Here is a 22,942-nt window from a genome sequence, read left to right on the forward strand (position 1 = left end):
ATTGTCAGCCTTAATTTTAATGTTCAAGTTCTGGAGTAGGACTTGAGCCCAGCTGTTGTGACTCAGAGGCAAGAGTGCTACTGAGCCAAAGCCGAGATTTTCTTCATTCATGTGAATCACCTCAGTCCAAGCTAGGATGTTTAGATAAGAATGATGGTTCGATGAGAATGATGGTTCAGACCTTCATTTCAAAGAAGAAGGTTTGTGGTGGAGTTCCCCAGAGGTCAGTGTTAGGACCCTTGCTTTTCCTGATAATGGCCTAGACTTTCGTATATATTGCACAATTTCAAAGTTTGCAGATGATATGAAACTTGGAGGCAATGTGAACCATGAAGAGGATAATGTAGAACTTCAAAAGAATATAGACAAGTTGGTGGAATGGGAAGACAGTTGGCAGATGATGTTCAATGCAGAGAAGTGTGAAGTGATTCATTTTGGCAGGAAGAACATGGAGAGACAGTATAAAGCAAAGGGTACAAGTCTAAAGAGGATGAAGGACTAGAGGGACCTGGGTGTACATATGCATAAATCTTTGAAGGTAGCAGGACAGGTTGATAGCACTGTTAATAAAGCATACAGTATCCTGGGTTGTATTAATAGGGGCATAGAGTACAAGAGCAAGAAGGTTATGTTGAATTTTTATGTCACTAGTGTGGCCTCAGCTGGAGAATTGTATCTAGTTCCGAGCACTGCACTTTAGGAAGAATGTGAAGGCATTAAAGAGGGTGAAGAAAAGGTTCACGAGGATGATTCCAGTGATGAGGAACTTCAGTTATGAAGATAGACAGGGGGAGGTGGTGGTGGAGTGGGGGAGGTGGTGGCTTAGTGGCATTGTCACTGGACTGGTAATCCAGGTACTCGGGGTAATGCTCTGGGAACCTGGGTTTGAATCCTACCATGGCAGATGGTGGAACTTGAATTCAATAAAAATTGGGAATTAAAAGTATAATGATGACCATAAAACCATTGTCGATTGTCATTAAAAACCCATCTGGTTCACTAATGTCCTTTAGGGAAGGAAATCTGCCATCCTCACCTGGCCTGGCCTACATGAGAATCCAGATCCAGAGTAATGTGGTTGACTGTTAAATGCCCTCTGAAATGGCCTAACTAGCCACTCAGTTGTACCAAACCCATAAAAAGTCAATAAGGAGGAATGAGGCTGGACAGACTACTCAGCATTGGCCCAGACACTGGAAACCACATTAGCAAACCCAGCCCTGACAACCCTGCAAATTCCTCCTTACTAACACCTTGAGGCTTGTGCCAAAATTGGGAGAGCTGTCTCACGGACTAGTCACGTAACAGCCTGACATAGTCCTCCTCACGGAATCATACCTTACAGATAATGTCCAAGACACCACCATCACCATCCCTGAGTATGTCCTGTCCCACTGGCAGGACAGACCCAGCAGACGTGGCGGCACAGTGGTATAGAATCGGGAGGGAGTTGCCCTGGGAGTCCTCAACATCGACTCCAGACCCCATGAAGTCTCATGGCACCAGGTCAAACATGGGCAAGGAAACCTCCTGCTGATTACCACATACCACCCTCCCTCAGCTGATGAATCAGTACTCCTCCATATTGAACACCACATTGAGGATGCACTGAGGGTGGCAAGGGCACAAGATGCACCCTGAGTGGAGGACTTGAATGTCCATCACCAAGAGTGGCTCGGTAGCACGACCACTGATCGAGCTGGCTAAGTCCTAAAGGACATAGCTGCTAGACTGGGTCTGCGGCAGATGGTGAGGGAGCCAACAAGAGGAAAATCATACTTAACCTCATCCTCACCAGCTTGCCTGCCGCAGTTGAATCTGTCCATGACAGTATCGGTAGGAGTGACCACCACACAGTCCTTGTGGAGACAAAGTCCCTTCTTCACATTGAGGATACCTCCATCAACCAAGCCTCGACCACCAGTAAAGTCATGGAAGGGGTCATCAACAGTGCTATCAAGCGGCACTTGCTTAGCAATAACCTGCTCACTGACAGTCAATTTGAGTTCCGCCAGGGTCACTTAGATTCTGACTTCTTACAGCCTTGGCTCAAACATGGACAAAAGATTTGAAGTCCCAACGTGAGGTGAGAGTGACTGCCCTTGACATCAAGGCAGCATTTGACTGAATGTGGCATCAAGGAGCCCAAGCAAAATTGGAGTCAATGGGAATCAGGGGGAAACTTTCCACTGGTTGGAGTCATACCTAGCACAAAGAAAGATGGTTGTGGTTGTTGGAGGTCAATCATCTCAGTTCCAAAATATAACCGCAGGAGTTCCTCAGGATAGTGTCCTAGGCCCAACCATCTTCAGCAGCTTCATCGGTGACCTTCCTTTCATCATAAAGCCAGGAATGGGGATGTTAGCTGATGATTGTACAATGTTCAGCACCATTTGCGACTCCTCAGATACTGAAGCAGTCCATGTCCAAATACAGCAAGTACTGGACAATATCCAGGCTTGGGCTGACAAGTGGCAAGTAACATTCACAGGTCAGGAGTGTGATGGAATACTCTCCACTTGCCAGGATGAATGCAGCTCCGACAACACTCAAGAAGCTTGACACCTTCCAGGACAAGGCAGCACACTTAATTGGCACCCTTTCCATAAATATTCACTCCCTCCACCACTGATGAACAGTGGATGCACTGCAAGAACTCACGAAGGCCCCTTAGACATCACCTTCCAAACCCATGAACACTACTATTTGGAAGGACAAGGGCAGCAGATACATGGGAACACCACCACCTGGAAGTTCCCCTGCAAGCTACTCACCATCCTGACTTGGAAATATATCGCACATCCTTCACTGCCGCTGGGTCAAAATCCTGGAATTCCCTCCCTAACAGCACTGTGAGTGTATCTACACCACAGGGACTGCAGTGGTTCAAGAAGGCAGCTCAACACCACCTTCTCAAGGGCAGTTCGGGATGGGCAATAACTGCTGGCCTAGCCAGCGATGCCCACATCCCGTAAATGATTGTTTTAAAAGTTAGGACTGTTTTCCTTAGAGAAAAGAAGGTTGAGAGGAAATTTGATAAAGGTATTCAAAATCATGAGGGCTCTGGACAGAATAGGCAGGGAGAAATTGTTCCCACTCATGAAAGGACAAAGAATGAGAGGGCACAGATTTAAAGCAATTAGTAAAAGAAGCAAAAGTGATACGAAGAGAAACTTTTTTATGCAGGGAGTGGTTAAGTTCTGTAGTGCCTGAGAGTATAGTGGAGGCAGATTGAACTGAAGCATTCAAAAGGGAATTAGGCTGTTAACTGAAGAGAATGATTGCGCAGGATTAGGTGGAGAAGTTGGGAGAATGGTACTAGGTGAATTGCTCATTCGGAGAGCCAGTGCAGACACGATGGGCCAAATGGTCTCCTTCTGCACCATAACAATTCTGTGATTCTGTGAATTACATATAATTCAAAAAGGATAGCGTTAGGATATCACAGCTTCTAACTATTTCATATAACAAACAATACACTGAGTAAAGGAATGACCAGGAAGCCTGCCTCTGTGTGGGTAATAGCAAAATAGAAAATTAAGTTTACAATCAATGTTTAAATAATGGCCCAGAGTGAAGGTAACTGTTATTTCCTCCATCATGCACAACACCTTGCCGTGGGACATGGATGTTATAAGAAATTGGGCCATCAAGGGAACTGTTGGACTATTTTAGATTCGGGATTAATAAGCAATAGTGTGGGTGGTTCACAAGAATGGATCTCAGAGATAGACAGGGTTGAGTTGATAAATCATTCAAAATATCATCTGTGGACTGGTAGCATCCCTTGCCAACTTTAAGATGAAGTAAAAGGAAAGATTTGAGAAATTGTGGCAACAACTGTGAGACGAAGGGCTGAGTCAGTTAAAATATTGAGAGAATGAAAGATGAAACAATAAACAAACTTAAACTGAAGAGCAGCTTATTTATTTTAATTACAGAGTGAGTTTGATAATTCCTCATTAGGAGAGCAGTGGAGTCCGCTAATAGAAAACTAAAAATTGCAAAGAAAAGAGATTTATCATCGCGCCTCTATGGTGGAATGAGCCACACTTTAATTGGCAAATTAAGTCCGAGACTGACTGAATGCAGCAAGTTCAACAACAATCACTTGCTTTTATCATATATACTCATATAAAAGGCGATCTCATGTAGAAGCTGACCCTATGATTTTTGACCTAAAAAACATAATTTTTCATATACCGCATGTAAAGGTCACCTCCAGTTTTTCGGGAATCAAAGCCCAAAGATTTCGGAACCAAGTATAATCCTGGAAATGTTAATGATTTGATTTCATTGTAACTGTATATATTTTCAAATGTTATATAAAATGAATAAATGTTAGATAATGAATTCTTTAGTGGTGGTTTTTACTTTATCCCATTGAAAGGACCATTTTTGGATTTCACGTGGGCCCAATACAAGTGCATGTGTCAACCTCTCGTAAAAATTACTCATGTAAAATTCAACTCCATGACTTTTGACCTAAAATATTTGCCTCAAGAATTTGACTTTTGTATAAAGACTACAATATTAACAGGGATGCAGGGAGGGAAGTGAGAGAAAGAGATGTGGGAATCAATGTTGCATTTGGGAAACTCAAAGAGGCAGTTTTCCTCCAGGTCCTGCCATTAAATTTGTTAGGAGCCGAATACCATTTCTGAAACCTGTTTCCTGGCCGCAGTCCATCTGATTAAGTGGCTGGCTGGCTGGCTGTTGAGTGGCTGCCTTCGACATCAGGTCATGGCCAGAAAGTGAAGAGGAGGAAGGGTGGGAGAGATCCGGGGATAAGAATGACATTAACGAGGGAGCCAGAGAGATCGGCAAGGGGTGGAGAGGGAATTGCAATGAGTGCAATCAGGGTTGGAGCAGGGGATAGCATTGATAGAGGGACCAGGGGAGAAGGAATAAGATTATGGAAGAGGTCAAAGTGATCAAGGAATGTGTGAAGCAGATGATACAGGGCCAGTGGAGGACATGAGGATAGGGGTGGGTTTGGGGTGGGGGACAGATTGCGGACCATGGAATAAATCAACAAAGAATTGGATTGGGGGGGAATGGTGTTAGGGTTCCAATCACAAAAGTCTGAGATATGCAGCCTCACTAAACTATTTAAATGAGTGATTCACCTCCTGGGACTGGGTTTGTTGCTTATCCCATCACCAAGCCTTCATTAAGATCTGCCTTCAAGTGTGATGTGTGGAACATTCTTCATTCTCTCAGTTCCTTCACCTCCGTTGCATCTGTTCCGATGATGCTACCTTCAAAAACAGTTCCTCTGACATGCCCTCCTTCTTCCTTAACCGAGGTTTTCCACCCACGGTCGTTGACAGGGCCCTCAACCGTGTCCGGCCCATCTCCCGCGCATCCGCCCTCACGCCTTCTCCTCCCTCCCAGAAACATGATAGGGTCCCCCTTGTCCTCACTTATCACCCCACCAGCCTCCGCATTCAAAGGATCATCCTCTGCCATTTCCGCCAACTCCAGCATGATGCCACCACCAAACATATCTTCCCTTCACCCCCCACTATCGGCATTCCATAGGGATCGCTCCCTCCGGGACACCCTGGTCCACTCCTCCATCACCCCCTACTCCTCAACCCCCTCCTATGGCACCATCCCATGCCCACACAAAAGATGCAACACCTGCCTCTTCACTTCCTCTCTCCTTACTGTCCAAGGGCCCAAACACTCCTTTCAAGTGAAGCAGCATTTCACTTGCATTTCCCCCAACTTAGTCTACTGCATTCGTTGCTCCCAATGTGGTCTCCTCTACATTGGAGAGACCAAACGTAAACTGGGCGACCACTTTGCAGAACACCTGCGGTCTGTCTGCAAGAATGACCCAAACCTCCCTGTCGCTTGCATTTTTAACACTCCACCCTGCTTTCTTGCCCACATGTCTGTCCTTGGCTTGCTGCATTGTTCCAGTGAAGCCCAACGCAAACTGGAGGAACAACACCTCATCTTCCAACTGGGCACTTTACAGCCTTCCGGACTGAATATTGAATTCAACAACTTTAGGTCTTGAGTTCCCCCCTCCATTCCCACCCCCTTTCTGTTTCCCCCTTCTTTTGTTTTTTATCAATAAATTATATAGATTTTTCTTTTCCCACCTATTTCCATTATTTTTAAATATTTTAAATCTTTTATGCTCTCCCCACCCCCACTAGAGCTATACCTTGAGTGCCCTACCATCCATTCTTAATTAGCACATTCGTTTAGATAATATCACCAACTTTAACACCTATGTGTTCTTTTTTCCTGTTGTTTGTGACATCTTTTGATGATCTGCTTCTATCACTGCTTGTTTGTCCCTACAACCACACCAACACCCTCCACTTCTCTCTCTCTCTCTCTCTCCCCCCCCCCACCCCACACCTTAAACCAGCTTATATTTCAACTCTTTCTTGGACTCGAACTCAAGTTCTGTTGAAGGGTCATGAGGACTCGAAACGTCAACTCTTTTCTTCTCCGCCAATGCTGCCAGACCTGCTGAGGTTTTCCAGGTAATTCTGTTTTTGTTTTGGATTTCCAGCATCCGCAGTTTTTTTGTTTTTATATTCTTCATTCTGGTCCTAATCAGGTTACCTCCCTCACATATTTCTCCTGTTCATCAATGACTGTATCAGTATTATTTTCTGCTCTTGCCCTGAACTGGAAAATTTCATCAAATTTGCTTCCAATTTGCACCATTCCTGCACTTTCACATTATCCACCTCTGATTCTTTCTTCCCTTCCTCAACTTTTCTATCTCCATTCATAGGGCAAACCGTTGACTTATATCTGCTATAAGCCTATCAACTCCCACAGCTCCCCGACTACACTTCCTCCCATCCCACATCCAGTTTCTCCATCGCAGGACCCTCAACTTTGTCTGTTCTATTTCATGTACTTCTCCTCTCACCCATTTCCCCACTCTCCCAGTGGTCGAATCTGGAGAGAACAAAAGCATGATTGAGGGTTTCAGCAGTGGAGTTGTGACAGGGACAGAGACGAGCAATATTACAAAAGCTGAAGTAGGGGGTTTTGGTGATGGAGGGATTTGTGGAAGCTCAGCTCAAGGTCAAATAGAATGCTGAGCAGTCTGATTCAGACTCAGACAGTGACCATGGAGAGTAACAGAATCAGTGGCTGGGGTCAGTTTGGGGCCAAAGGCAATGGATTCATTCTTCCAAACATTTAATGGGCATGATTCGTTGAAAAATTCCAAAGATTCTGTTGGAAATGTTCCAATTGGTCATGGGGCTTAATTTATTCTTTCATGGGATGTGGGTGTATATATAGCTTGGCTTAGTTTCACCTTGTCTCCCAAAAGTTATGAGTTCAATTTCCACTTCAGGATGTGAGCATATAATTCAGGCTGGCACCCAAGCAGAGGACTAAGAACCTTTGGATGAGACAATAAACCAAGATGCCAACTGCCTGCTCGGATTAATATGAATGATCCACAGCCCAAAAAATTCTCCTGGTGTCCTGGTTCATGTTTGTCCCTCAACCCAAAGCAGGCTGGCTGGTCAGTGATCTTGTGAGGTTTTGCTGTGAGAACCCTGTCATGATTGTCTACAACACAGCAGTCTCTGCATTTCACACTAATTCATGTCAAACACACTGAGATTTCTGTGAAATACAATGAAGTGCTATGCAATATTTTAAAACTAATGGCTAATTTTAATAATATATTAATCGATTTTAATATGATGGGCAAATAAGACAGAAAGAGAGATCCAGTAAGAATGATTAAAAGGATTACCTTGACCCTTTTCATCTCCTGTTTTGGTAGAAATGACTCTATTAAGCAGAGAGTGCAGAAAATCATTCTCTGCCACAAACCTGCAACAAATAATATAATTAAAATTAGTGAAATGTCAAGGCTGCAGCTTACAACAGTCAAAGTGATTTGTTGGCACAAAGGATTGAATGTGAAGATGTCTGTGAACATCATTGTGACATTTATCAGCAATTGAAAACAGTTTGCGTTACAAATTGTACAAAAGATGGTAAAGAGAAAGTAATGAGAGAGAGGAAAATATGACTGTTAATTATTGATAACCAAGGACATTTGAGAGTGTCCGGTCTGATATGTGACAGTTTGCTTGTGCTGGGGTTTGAATCACCAAATCCAGTTGGACCATATTCCGAAAGGGATCTCCCCACCCCCCAATCTCCAATTGCACCTTTTGACAATTGGCTGCATAGCATGTCTAATCCTTATGGTAATCGCTCAACAATGATGGCTACAGTACCCATAATCCTCTGCACAGTTGAAGATGCTCTATATATCGCTTGTTGTTAACCAGTTAGAGGGAATGTTGAGGCTCTGCTGCCTGCTGATAGTACTGCTTGAGCTAAACAAGTGAACAACAGGTCTTTATGATTTTTCTCCCAAATCATTCAGGTTACCCTTTAATTCAAGAGACTGGGACAATTCGGGAATATAGCATCTATATTCTATGGCAGGGAGGTTTGCATCCTTAAATGTTGTTCTGCTTCTTTACTTTCACTTTCTCTATGGCTCATAAATGTCTTTAGTTTCCATCATTATAACTCCAGGTGTCTCAGTTAGCATCACTTCAGCTAGTTAATCTTCATCTTCTATTTTCCGTTTACAGACTTTAAAAGTCATTTCTATTCTTTTTGAGTTGCATTGACACAGATTTTTGTTGTCACTATTGAAGGAGTAATTGGGTGGAGCCAATAGCCTGTACATTGTGGAAACCATCTGATTTTCATTCCATTGATTTTAGATTACCATCCAGCCAGTGAAGTCAGAAACCTAACAAACTGCACATATTTAGTGCTTGGGGAACTGGTTGAATTTCTGTTCTACAATCTGAATTTCTGCTCCTGAAAAAAAAACTCTAAATTAGTCAAATTGAAATATAATAAGGATTTATGTATATCTTTGTATATGTATGAGGATAAAATCATGCATATATTTTATAATAGTAAAGGTTTGAAATTCCTTTGTCCTCCTTCCCTCCAATTTTCTTCCCCCTTGTCTTGGAGTTGCTGATTTCTGGTGAATGACAGTTCCACAGGTAGCAGAGGAACCTACCAACAACTCCCCTGTATGACACTCTCCATGAGAGTATATGGATGGTCAGAGGTGACAGGCCAATGACCCTATGGAAGCCCAATTCCGTCTCGACCTGGCACATGCATGCACCTTTTAAGTGGTAGTGATTGGATGGTGGTCAATCAGAATTGAATTTGGTTCAATTTTCTTTTTCACTTTCAAGCACAGGGTTTCTGAAGCCAAGTATAAAGCATACCTCCCCCAAACACCACCACCACCTCTCCCCCCACCAACCCCCATGCCGCACTCCCACCCTCACCTCACACCTTGTGACAGCCTGAGCTGAGATCAGCTAACTCAGCACAGATCAAACCTGGGGTTTTCGTCAGCTCATGACTTTGAGTTAAACTGGGTAGTTCATTTGCTAAATGAGGCATCATAGAAGTAACACATTTAATTTTAAATACTGCAAAAACATCATTTTAATAAATCCCCTTGTGGTAGTTTGACTTGGTTGGTAGAGCTCCAAACTCAGGTTGGTGGTTCAAAGTTCACTCCAGGACGTGCATACTTAATTAAGGCTGACACTTTACCACAGTGCTGAGGGAGTGCTGCACTATCTTTTGGAGGTATTAGCTGTCTGTTTAAAAGGTGTAGAAGATCCCATAGTATTGCAGAAATCCCAGGAAACAGGGGGTTTTCTCTGTGGTCCAAAAACATTGGTCCCTCAACCAAAGTCACAAAATCAAATGAACAGATGCTTTGTATCATTTGCTTTTCATGGGATATTGCTGTGCTCAAGTTTGACTGCTGCATTTACCTACATAACAAAGTCACTTTGAAAGTAATTCATTGAGTATGGTACTTTTGAATGTACTGAAGATGATGTTATGTGTTATATAAATGCTAATTTGTTCTTGTTTTCTTTTCCTATTGCGAGTGGAGAGATGCTTGACTGCTCTTTCAACAGTGAAAAATGAGTTATTTCAGCAATGAGCCTTACTTAGCTAACTGGGGATACTCCACAAAATAATTTCTAATTAGAATTGAATAACTCACTATTTCATGATTACCCATAATGAACAATGTGTCGATGTGAAGGAGATTCAAAAACATTTCCAGAAAGCTGTTTTGCACTTCTTCATGTCGACAAAATTTCAGGAGACATTCAAATACATCTGTTTTTTTGTTGGTCACTTCAAAAGTTCGGTTTGTAACCTCATCAGCATAGCAGGAAGATTTCTTGTTTGTGCTATTCCAAGTGAAATCATAGAAAGGCTCTGACTGATTTCAGCAGAAATAAGGGGGCAAACAGAATGATCACAATGTGGTGGTTTTGTCGTTAACAAATATCGGCCAGAAGGAAACTTTACACCTGATTTCTTACTCTTAGGGGCATATTATCAAAAACTGTTGAATCAATCATGTTCATCCTATCCAAACAAAGGGGGAATTTATCCTCACTTTCTATGCAATGTGCTGTATAAACAGTTTGACTTACGGGTGGAAAGGAATAAAATGCTGCTTCTCTTCATCACTTTCTGTTTTGCATTTTACGATATCGGTGATGTCCATAACTAGGGAGAGAAACAGGATATATTATTTATACACCCCAATGTAGCAGAGACAAAGCATTTTTGTGATCTTTAACAGAAAGTTGTGAAACTAAATTCAATAAATGAAATTGTGGACTAGCACCAGAAAAAGGCCATGAGAGCTGATGAATTGTTAGAAGCTATCAACTGGTGGCCTTTGGGCAGACCTGCTGCCACCTCGGTGGGTCTGACTTACACATGACTCCATTGTCACACTAAAAAGTAGCCACTACCATTTTTTCAGGACAACTGGACAGAGGCAATAATTGTTGCTTTGGCAGCTCTGTCCATGTCATGAGAGCCAAACAATTTTTAAAACGAAATGTTTCTCAAATGAAATATATAACAAGCTTTATGTGGTTTTAACAGCAAGAAAATCTATTTCTTCCCTCTGTTTTCTCTTTAAACATGGGCCTTATGAGAACAGAACCTGCATTTATGTTTATTTCTTGAACACATAGTGAAATGTCCCAGTGTGACTCACAAGAAACATACCAGACAAAACCTGACACTGAGTCACATTAGGAGATGTTAATTGATGACCAACTTGATCGAAGAAGTATGGCATCTTAAAGAAGGAAATAGATGTGGAGAGGTTTTGGGAAAGAATTCCAAATTTAAGGGCCAAGGCAGCTGAAGGCATAGCTGCCAATGGTGGGACAATGAAAATCAAGGATGCTCAAGAGGCCAGATTTGGAGGAAGGTAGAGATTTTGGGGCATGGCAGGAGGTTACAGAAAAAGGAAGAGTGAGTTCATTGAGGGTTTGGTCCAGGAGTCAAGGTAAGTCAGCGAGCATAGGGCATGAATGCTTTAATAGCTGGTGAGTCTAAAACCAGGGGATATAATCTCGGGATAAGGGGTAGGCCATTTAAGACTGAGGTGAGAAGGAATTTCTCCACTCAGTGGGTAGTGAATCTTTGGAATTCACTACTCCATAGGGCTGTGGTGCTCAATCATTGAGCATGTTCAAGACAGAAATCAATAGATTTCCAGAGACTAATGACATCATGGGAAATGGAGATAATGTGGGAAAGTGGCATTGAATCAGGCTCGATAGGCTGAATGGCCTGTTCCTGTTTCAATGTTCCTTAACCCTTTGAGATAATGCTTGCTTAGTGTATAAAGTATAGACAGCCATTGGACTACTGTCTGTGAGTCACCTTGCCCCTCTGTCAACAATGCCTTTAATTTATGAGATAGTCTCTTTCTACCAAACTGCCAATCATAGTGATGACTCTGGAATGAGTGCCTACCCTTTGACATGAGGACACAATATGCATTTCCTGATTTAATTAATCCAGAACAGCTACTCACCGATACTGAATAGAAGCAAACTCTAATGATTGTCAAAGGCACTTGTCAGTGAATGTACCCAACCTAGTTAACTAACCCCTGGCATTTTCTATTGTTTACAGCAATGTTGGCAGGTCTAGGTCTAAGCTGATATATATCTTGCCACTTGAGAAGATTAACTAATTACCACTTGAAATCACTATTGTGCGAGCAGAGATGAATCACCTTGTGAAAAATTTAATGGACAAACAAACTGGTGGCTAACTTTTATAAAAGAATGAACTGTTTGGACTTGGAAATTAACCCTTTATAGGTTGACACAAGCAGAATAGAAACAAATGTTCGAAAATTCAACATGGGCAACCTAGGCAAAAATTAATTTCACTGAGATAAACATTGTGTGTCCCATTGTAGGGTAGCTATGTTTAATCAGTCCTAAAACAGTCCCCTCATTCACATACATAAGGGGCCTAAAGCCTGTTTGAGGAAGTTGCAAAAACAATCTGAAAGCAGCTCAGCCAAACATTGGGGTCGAAAATCTTTCAGGTGCTTTGTGTATGGGGGGCATTGTTGCCTGAAATTGGCCTCCATTACCTCTGTTTTATGTCAAAATTGGGCATAATGAGCTCCAAGTTCTACTTAGTGCCTCACCTTCTTAATGGTAAGTTCAAATGGAATAACCCCTCTTTCTCCCTCCTCATGCATGTTCTCATCATCTGCTCACGCACACATCCTCTTTCCTCACTCTAGCTTTCACATACACTCTCCATCTCTATTTCTTGGGCTCTGTCTTTCTTAGGATATAAAGTTACACCCTTCATACAAATACAAATATTCAGCAAAACAAGCAATTAAAGCTAAAACATGTTATAGAGTTATGTCAAAGAATTGCCTTAAATATCTTTTTGTCACCTTCTCCAAAATACTCCAACAGTTCTTTGTTACTAAGGTTTTATTCCCTAACCTACTTAGTTCTGTCTCTATGTAAAGAGCCTGTGATAATTTATTCCATGGATGGAAACCTAAATGCGAGATTCTAAAAATGGGTAAAATGGTTAGCTGCTCCAGGCAGTCCCATACTGGGTTACCCGAGAAGAATTTCCAAGCAATGACCCATTCATTAGCAATGTCTGGTCATTCAGGAGGCATCTAGCAATTGGGTACTCACAAATCTGAAAGGGAAGAACATTACAGGGATGTAGGGAGAAGGGTAGGGAAGTGAGGCTAATTGGATAACTCCAAAGGGCCAGCACAGGCAAGATAAGCCAAAATGTTCGCCTTCTGTGCTGTAAGGTTCTATCATTCTTATTAGTATTAGGGGGCAGCACTGTATCCTGAGAAGATCCTGAATGGTCTGGTGGATATGGAAAGGATGTTTCTTCTTGTGGGTGAGTCCAGAACTAGGGAGCACTATTTTGAAATTAGGAGTTGCCCTTTTAGGACAGAGATGAGAAGAATTTTTTTTTTCTCTCTCAAAGGGTTGTGCGACTTTGGAATTCTCTGCCTCAGAAGGTGGTGGAGGTGGGGGTCATTGAATATTTTTAAGGCGGAGGTAGATGGATTCTTGTTAGATGATGGAATCAAAGGTTATCGGAGGTAGATGGGGAATGTGGAATTCAAAACACAAATAGATCAGCCAAGATCTTATTGAGTGGCGGAGCAGCCTCAAGGGGCCAAACAGTGTACTTCTACTCCTAATTTGTATCTTTGTAAGATCAGAAGCCTGTGGTGATGAGGCAGAGAGAAACAATGCCAAAAGGGTGGGAACTGTGGCAGAGGCAGTGGGATGAATGGTGAACTAGGAGATGGATACTTGCTTTGTTTTAGCCCTGCCTTTCCACCTGCCTTAATGGTGGTGGCTGGGCATGCTTCATTTTCTGAGACTGAAAATGCCAGCATTATCATTTATTCATCCATATTAATTAATGTTGGGAGGGCGAGTATGGGAGAATCTGACCAATGCGATGCCAGAAATCATCTGCTGCACTGTTTAATGGCGTTAAGAGGGTATAAGGCTCCCATATTAAACTGCTTCATAAAAACAATCACTCATAAATAATTCTGACCTCACCTCTCCAAACTCTATCCTCCCTCTTTGCAATGAAAGATAAACAGAACAGTAAGGGTTTGTACATACACTGTGACTGAAGTAAAGCTCAGAACTGTAGGATGATGGCTCCTCCCGCTGGTGCCCTGTAGGGATCCATGTGAAATGAGTTTGGGCAGTCTGAAATTATTTCCATGGCAGGAATGTAATCACAAATTGGCACCTGGTAGTATTTATTCATCGATCACTGTCCGAGGCATTGAACGCAGAAATGGAAAAATCATGTTTGGTTTCAAGGAAGGAGACTTTACCTTATGAGGCTGTTTTTAAGTAAATTATTGCAGCTGATTCCAGTATCCAGATGGGATTCTGTTCGACTATGATGCCCTCAATGCAAAAATGGCCTGTTGAACAATCTCTTTCAAGGATTACACTTGAAAGCATGAGCGGCATAACAGGGCAGCTGCTGGCATGCGCCCTGAAATAAATTGGTGCTTTCAGGAGGAGTGGAAGGGGAGAAGGGCTTGGTGGGAGATTTTTAAAAACTGGCAAGGAACTTGAACAATTGTAGTGGATGCAAAACAGGAAAAACATTGCATTCCCCCATAAGTTCTCTGTTGCCTTGATCATAGAATTACATCAAATCAAATTTTAACATGGTGTGGATAGTTATCCTTTCACGGGATGAGATTCCAGGAAATGATTTTAATGTGAAGGGCATTCTGTAAAAACTTACATTTCACTAGCCTTCCATTTAATTTAAACTTCAATTTAATTTAGATTTAAATTTAATGAACTTAAATTACCCTGACTGGGTGCTGATAAGATCTAGATGTGAAGAGCCTGTGTTACAACAAGGAGCACAGAATGCAGAAGGATGCTCCATCAGATTAAACAATATTACACATTCATCTCAATGTACCGGCAGACAATTGACACTGCTCTAGTCAAAGGAAATCAATTCACTGTCAGTCTATTAGCTGGAATGCATAAAGCACCATCTTGTGGCAAATCTTTAAGATACCTGTTAAAAATCTTCAACAGTGTGGTGAAATTGCACTTATTAAACATTAAGCCTCCTTTCAGAACCTCTCTGATTCAATTAAATTACAGCCATGTAAAAAAAAAATCCCCAAATTAATGGGATGGAAGCTCCTCTCTGCTGGCTGTAAATGCCCTAGATTAAATAAACTTAGATAGACTGAAAGCACCGGATACAGAAAAGGCTGGGGGCCCTGACGCCAGCCCAGTTGTAATACTGAAGACTCGCATTCCAGAACTGGCTGTGCCCTTAGCCAAGCTGTTCCAGTACAGCTACCACACTGGCATCTACCCAACATATGGAAAATTGCTCAATATGTTTGGCCAACAAAAAACAGGACAAATCCAATTCGACCATTTACTGCCCCATCAATCTACTATCAATCATCAGCAAAGCAGTGAAAGGTAACATCGTCAGGACTATTAAGTGGCACTTTCCTATCAGTAACCTGCTTATTGTGCTCAGTTTGGGTTTTGCCAGGACAACTCACCTCCAGACATCATTACAGGCTTGGTCCAAACATAGACAAAGGACCTGAAATCCAAAGATGAGGTGAAAGTGACCGTCCTTAACATCAAGCAGCATTTGACTGACTGTAGCATCAAGGACCTCTAGCAAAACTGAATGGGAATCAGAGAGAAAAATCTCCATTAATTTGAGTCATGCCTGCCACAAAGGAAGATGGTTATGGTTGTTGAAGACCAAACACCTCAACCACAGGACATCACTGCAGGAATTCCTCAAGTAGTGGCCTAAGCCTATCCATCTTTGGCTGCTTCATCAATGATCTTACCTCTATCATAAGGTCACAAATGGGATGTTTGCTGATGATTGAACAATGTTCAGCACTACTTGCAGCTCCTTAGATTCTGAAGTAGTCCATATCCAAATGCAGCAAGACTGCAGGCTTGGACTGATTAGTGGCAAGCAGCACTCAAGTTACACAAGTGCCAAACAATGACCGTCTCCAACAAGAGAGAATCTTACCATCTCTGCTGATATTCTGTAGCATTACTGTCGCTGCATCACCACTATGAACATCCTAGCGGTTACCATTCACCAGAAACTGGACTGGACCAGCCATATAAATACTGTGGCTATAAGAGCAGGTCAGAGGCTGGGAATTCTGCAGTGAGTATCTAACCTCCCGACTCCCCAAATCCTGTCCACCAACTACAAAGTACAAGTCAGGAGTGTGATGGATACTCTCCACTTGCCTAGATGAACACAGTGCCACTAACACTTTAGAAGTACAACACCATCCAGAACAAAGCAGCCCACTAAATCAGCACTCCAAACACCACTGGCACGCAGTAGCTACAGTGTGTACAATCTAAAAGATGTACTGCAGCAGCTCGTCAAGGCTTCTTTGACAGTACCTTCCAAACCTGTGACCTCTACCACCTTGAAGGATAATGGTGGCAGACGCAGGGGAACACCACCACCTGCAGGTTCCCCTCCAAGTCACACACCTTCCTTAGTTGGAATTACATTGTTATTCATTCACTGTCACTCTCCCTAACAGCAATGTGGGTGTACCTACCCCACATGCACTGCAGTGGTTCAGGTGGGTGGCTCACCACCACCTCCTTGAGGGCAGTTAGGAATAGGCAATAAATGCTGCCCTGATCAGCAATGCCCTCATCCAATGAACAAATAGAAAAAAGTCTCAAGCCAGTTGTGATAGTGATAGCACAATACTGCCCTGTTGGGTGCTATTTGCTACTTATTTGGCATTCTCACAGAGCAGGCATATGAGTTAACCAGTGTGGGAAATGGAAAAAGTAGTGCAGTTGTGATTCTTTGAACTTAAGGTATTAGAAGGCTACTGATGTCCATACAAATATATCTGAGCAAATCAGGAAATTCAGGAGGAATGGAGAACACAGTTACATTTTCATGAAAGACCAGTTGCATAGCTGGAAAGATGAATGTAATACTGAACAATACAAAATATTCCACCTTGAAAGAAAAGTGAGCAACAAGAGCATGTCTTTAAGTTAGTGTATCAAGCACAGAGGCTTTGAAAGAGCAACAGTGAAGACAATGACACAGGCAATTAAATAGAATGTTGGCATATTTAGCCACAGTGCAAGTCAACATACAATCTCATTTAAATAAAAGCAAAATACTGTGGATGCTAGAATTCTGCAACAAAAACAGAAAATGCTGGAAAAAACTCAGCAGGTTTAACAGCATCTGTGGAGAGAAAAACAGAGTTAACGTTTCGAGCCCATATGACTCTTCTTCAGAGATCTGTTTCTCTCTCCACAGATGCTGTTAGACCTATTGGGTTTTTGCAGCATTTTCTGTTTTTGTTACAATCTCATTTAGGTATTTTATATTGCATGGAGGTTACATCCTATCAGTGAAGACATGTCATTGAGTAAAGATTACAGGAACCAATTCACAACTCATCAATGTCACGCTCATTTAAAATTAATTCACAAAATCCCAAGATAGATACTGATAAAGCCAATTGGCTATGGATCATCTATCCAGAAGGAACCACCAGTCTCCCACCATCACATCCAACTGTTTCTTTAATGATTCCAGAGTTTTCCTCTCCATGACCCCATACCAAAGCTTATCCCATGGGCTGGTCACTTTTTGTGTGAAGAAATTAATCTTGTCTTTCACTAGTACAGACCTGTGCCCTCTTGTTATCCTGTTAGTTTAATTTGAAGTAGTTATACTTTCTATGAAGTTATCACTTGCTTAACATGTTAGCACTGAATCTGTTGAAATATTGCTCATGGCAAATTGCAGGATACAATGTAAGTGCAGTTCATGTTATACATTGAAACAAATCAAAGGTAACAAGATAACTAGGTTTTAGGAAGCATTTTGTAAGAGATCTGTTCAGATTAGTAGAGAAAATTGTAGAGTTTTTTGATTGAATGAAACCATTAGAAAGCAAATCAATTTCTGTGCTATGGCTACACTCAAGTGTAACAATCCAGAATTGAATAATAGAAGTACATGGTGAGGGGCTGATGATATAATTGATGTTCCACTCATGCAGGTAGCTAAACTCATGAGACTCTTTCTTTCAGAGTTATGGAATAAAAATATAGGAACAGAAGAAAAAAATAGAGTGAGAAAATTCATTCAACCCAAGCTCATTTCTTCCATAAGCAAAGTACAACTTGCCCAATGAAGACTCAACCCAACCAACTCAACCTCCTCAATAAGGCCCAGTCACAGGCAAATGCCTAGAAAGATCTTTAATTTTAAATTATTCATTTATGGGATGTGGGCTTCGTTGGCCGGGCCAGAATTTATTGCCCATCCCTAGCTGCCCTTGAGAAGGCGGTGGTGAGCTGCCTTCTTAAACTGCTGCAGTCCATGTGGTGTTGGTACACCCACAGTACTCTTAGGAACGGTTCACTGCAATTTTTTTATTCTTTCATGGAATGTGGGCATCACTGGCAAGTCCAGCATTTGTTGCTCATCCCTAACTGCCCTTGAACTGAGTGTCTTGCTAGACCATTTCAGGGGGCAGTTAAGAGTCAACCACAGTGCTGTGGGTCTGGAGTCACATGTAAGCCAGGCCAGGTAAGGTCAGCAGATTTCCTTCCCTGAACTAGATGGGATTTTACATCAATCGATGATAGTTTCATGGTCACCATTACTGAGATTAGCTTTCAATTTCAGATTTATTAATTGAATTTGAATTTCACCAGCTGCTGTGGTGGGATTGTATCCATGCCCCCAGTGCATTAGCCTGGGCCTCTGGATTACTAGCCCAGTGACATAACTACTACACCATCATCGCCCCTACTCCAAAGATAATCTATCAACATCAATCCAATCCTAGACCAACTTTAGCGAGTTGCATCCCTTAAGTGGACCATTCATAGTTCCAATAGCATCTAAACAATTGCAACTTTGGAAGGCGGTGGAGGCGGTGTCATTGAATTTTTTAAAGCAGAGGTAGATAGATTCTTGGTAGGCAAGGAATCAAAGGTAATCGGGGTTAGATGGGATTGTGGAATCGAAATGCAAGTTGATCACCCATGATCTTATTAAATGGCAGAGCAGGCTCAAATGACCTCGAATGGTCTCCTTCTGCTCTTATTTTCATGTTCGTATGTTCGTATCCTGTGGAGTATTTTGCTTACTTGTATCTATCTGTATCTGTAGAAGCCACAGGCAGAATTTTATCACCCCTCCCACTAATGGGATCTTCCATTCCCGCTGAAGTCAATGAGTTTTGAATGGTTCCCCACATTTTCTGGCCCCGCCCCCCTGCGACAGGGTGTAAAATTTCATCCCATATTCCAATTCTTATTAACACTTTCCAGCCCAGGAAAATGGGATGACTTTTTCTGATTGTGTAAAGCTTTTACCTGAAGCAAATTTAGGCAGTATCCATCTATTTCCTAATAGGAATGTACTCACAGCATAAAATTGACCCTCGCACAATATTAATTGGCTGAAAGAAAGCCATTCAATGAAAGTTGCAGGAAATGGTGAAAAATATCACATGCAGAGGATGCACTTCAGAGATTTGGGTTGTGACATTGTTGGGCTGTTAGAGGGAAGCAACCTTCCTCACTTAAGGGCTTAATGCTGACTCTGGGTGCCTGAAATAGGAACATAGGACTTAGGAGCAGCAGTAGGCCATTCAGTCTTCCAGGCTGCTCTGCCATTCAATAAGATCATGGCTGACCTGGTTGTGATCTCAACTCCATTTTGCGACCTGGTCCCTACCTTCCCCCCTTCCCCATAACCCTCGACTCCTTTGTCTATCAAAAATCTTTCTAACTCTGCCTTGAATAAATTCAGTGACCCAGCCTCCACTGCTTTCTGGGGAAGAGAATTCTACATACAAACGACCCTTTGAGAGTAAAAATTTCTCCTCGTCTCCATCTTAACAGTTGTCCTCTTATTCTTAAACTGTGTCCCCTGGTTCTAGTCTCTCCACAATTGGAAACATTTCCCCTGTATCTATCCTATCAAGTCCCCTCAGGGTCTCATATGTTTGAATAGGATCACCTCTCATTCTTCTAAATTTCAATAGGTACAGACCCAACATGTTCAACCTTTCTCTATAAGATAAGCTCTTCATCACGGGAATGAGTTGAGCAAGCCTCCTCTGAGGTTTCAGAAACTTTTAGCGAAGGTTAGCGAACAACATAAGTTGCTTTTCCATTGGTCTGTGTGCCTTCGAATCTCTTTGTTCAAGGCAGTGTTCACAATTCCAAGTTAAATGACGTCTTTATAGCCACATTATCTATTCTTCTACATACTTCAAAACCTAAATCTTATCTCTTCTCACTCGCCTTATCTCTAATCAGGATTATTCCAGTCAGTACAAATCATACCCTTGAATCTCCATCATATTTCCCGTCAGCAGCACTGGAAAGCAATACATTGCGTCGCTGCTAATTACCTGCCACCCCAAAAGGTCGCCTTAACCCTTGAGTGCATTTCTTCTGGTTCGTGTCCTTCAGATCCATTCTTCCAACACGGACTATTTGGCAAATTAGATAAATTTTATCCCGATTCAAATCCTTGTTTCCCAGATCCTAAGCAAAATCAAAATCAGAGTTTGGTCTTCTCTTTAGTTTATTGACATCAAATCATTTGTGAAAAAAAAATGATTTCAATTCATATTTCCTCATTTTTACAGGCTGGAGGTAACATGACAAAAGGTGCAAGATTATTTTCAAGTAATAGTTAATACAGGGCAAACATTTCAATGCTACCACTTTGACCTGAAGTGTTTGCTGCTACCAGCTGGATACTTTTTCATTATCTTAACTATTGGAGCACAACTGGGATTTTGCCCCCTCTTTCTCCCACGCTACTATATGTTGTATTATCAACAAGCTCATTTGAAGTGTGAATCACTCTTTGGGCGTTTCTCTTCTAATTGAACTAACTTAATGTACTGTGTTCATAAAAACAAACATGGGTCCTGTGAGGGAAGAAGATCATTTCCAAGGCTAATCCTAACATATGACCCTTCTTTATATAAAATTTTATCTAGGTTCTAATGGACAAATTTAACAGCGTTTTCTGTGATTGTTTGTAGAGAGTGCATTCATTTGAGTTGAATGTGGTTGCGTGCACATTTTTACTTTTTAGGGAAATATGCAAAGCTATACGATATTTACAATATAATGCCAAATGACTGGGAGAATCCCCATGGAAATTTGACCTCAGTTTCGGCTTGAGGCCTGCTCTTTGTGACAAAACCAAATCTGTGGAACTGATAACCATGGTCGAATATTCCAAACTGCAGCATTGCTGGCTTTCTTTGAAAATAAATAATGAATTGAAATGTCACAGCTTTTAATCCAAAAGACCAAAATTAAGAAAGGTCTTTGGGCCTATGAGGGTCACTCTTCTTTTAGGCCTACTCTACCAGACAAATGAACCTTTCATGATAGGATGTGGAACATTTCCTCACTGCCTCAAAACCCAAAGGAACTAAATTCCCAGAAAATCTAGTCTTAAATTCTACAAGTTGTCTTCCTTGAGCTGGCATTTTCATGGTCCCAGCAGCTGAGGAACAAACACATTACACTGCATTCAGTTATCTCTCCCTGTATCTACTCTTGAACTATGCAGTGACCTCTGCCATCCAGAAGGATAAGAGCAGCAGATGTCTTCGCATCACACACCATCTGGGCTTGGAGATGCACTATCGTTCCTTCATCATCGCTGGGTCAAAAATCTTGGCAGTCCCTGCCTAACAGCACTGGACAAATGCCTTCCCCTTAAGAATTAGGCTCACCATCACCATCCCAAGAGCAACCAGGAATGGCCAATAAATGCTAGCCTTGTCTGTGAGACTCACATCCCAGGAATAAGCAATTAAGTAAATAAATAATGATCCGCATCCCTTCAAGAGAAAGCTTCATCAGGGAAAGTTTAATCCTTTGTCTTATTTTGTGAATGGTACTAACTAATAAACATGTCTTCCTTTGGACTGCTAGTTATTTCCTGCTTTAAAGCGACCTTACTCTTCTATCCTGCCATTTGCTATATTAATCACTTGCTTGCTAATGGCCCTTTCACAAAAGTTATTAAAGTGATTTCATATCAAATGGATATACTGTTAAACCTTCAGGGTTAGCTTAATGCAGTTTTATAATGGGTTATTATTGCTATTTACCATCTTCTTTCCTGAACTTTTGCTCGGTACAGTTCCAAGGCTGATGGCAGCCTTCCAATGATGCAGCAAGTGGTCAGTCTTCCTGTGTGAGCCAGGCAGTGAATGTCACAGGAGCATTTGACACAGAGGGCATCACAGCAATTTGAGCCATCTTGCACTGGCATCCATATCCCCTACATTTTGGCAGGGGACACTGGACTGTAATCGGAAGCAGGAACCCTATCTGAATTGTTCTGCTAGCTAGTCCAAGGTGACTGAAGGCAGACATAGTGCTCCAACTGTTATTTTGACTGAGCTCAGCCTACTCACCATAGACCAGTGATTAAGCCTTTGGCGTCCTGGTCTGGATGACTTACTATTACGCGTGAAGTACTGTTACTCAAAGCCATCAGGCAAAGCTCCTTGGGATGTTACTAAATTTCCATCAAATATCCATATAACTTCCTTCCCCTTGCTCGTTAGCCTGGAGATAATTACACCTACAGACATAAAGCCTTTAAATAAAAAGTGATCACATTTGTACAGGATGAATTTTAATACTTACAGTAAACACCACTTTCAGGTTGTTCAACATATCAATTTCTTTCGGGAGGCCTCCACTTCCCCATCGCACTAAATAATTTTCACTGGAAGAGAGAGAGAGAGGGGGGGAGGGAGAAATGAAACATGGATGATTTGGCAAAATCTAGGAATGGTTTTGTTGTGTACTCATAGTAAGATGGATGGTGCAGTGTTTTATTAGGGCTGTGATTTGCATATTTAAACAGTTACCCATTTACAGACCCATCTGAAAATTGCTCCAGCCAGGCCTTAGCT

At 41.9% G+C, this 22,942-nt stretch overlaps 1 protein-coding gene across 3 annotated transcripts in view; it reads right to left on the bottom strand.

Annotated features, from left to right (window-relative positions):
- The window catches only part of LOC121280741 (dedicator of cytokinesis protein 2-like), a 627,095-nt gene that overhangs the window by 513,338 nt on the left and 90,815 nt on the right, over positions 1-22,942 (bottom strand). For all 3 annotated transcript variants that reach the window (XM_041192879.1, XM_041192878.1, XM_041192880.1), the window contains 4 exons: positions 22,671-22,752; positions 20,396-20,531; positions 10,521-10,596; positions 7,754-7,833 (listed from right to left, as the gene is read on the bottom strand). In XM_041192879.1, the coding sequence (XP_041048813.1) occupies positions 7,754-7,833; positions 10,521-10,596; positions 20,396-20,531; positions 22,671-22,752 (374 nt within the window). The remainder of the gene's footprint in view (positions 1-7,753; positions 7,834-10,520; positions 10,597-20,395; positions 20,532-22,670; positions 22,753-22,942) is intronic.

The sequence above is a fragment of the Carcharodon carcharias genome, chromosome 8 (assembly GCF_017639515.1).
Source record: "Carcharodon carcharias isolate sCarCar2 chromosome 8, sCarCar2.pri, whole genome shotgun sequence".
NCBI lineage: Eukaryota > Metazoa > Chordata > Chondrichthyes > Lamniformes > Lamnidae > Carcharodon > Carcharodon carcharias.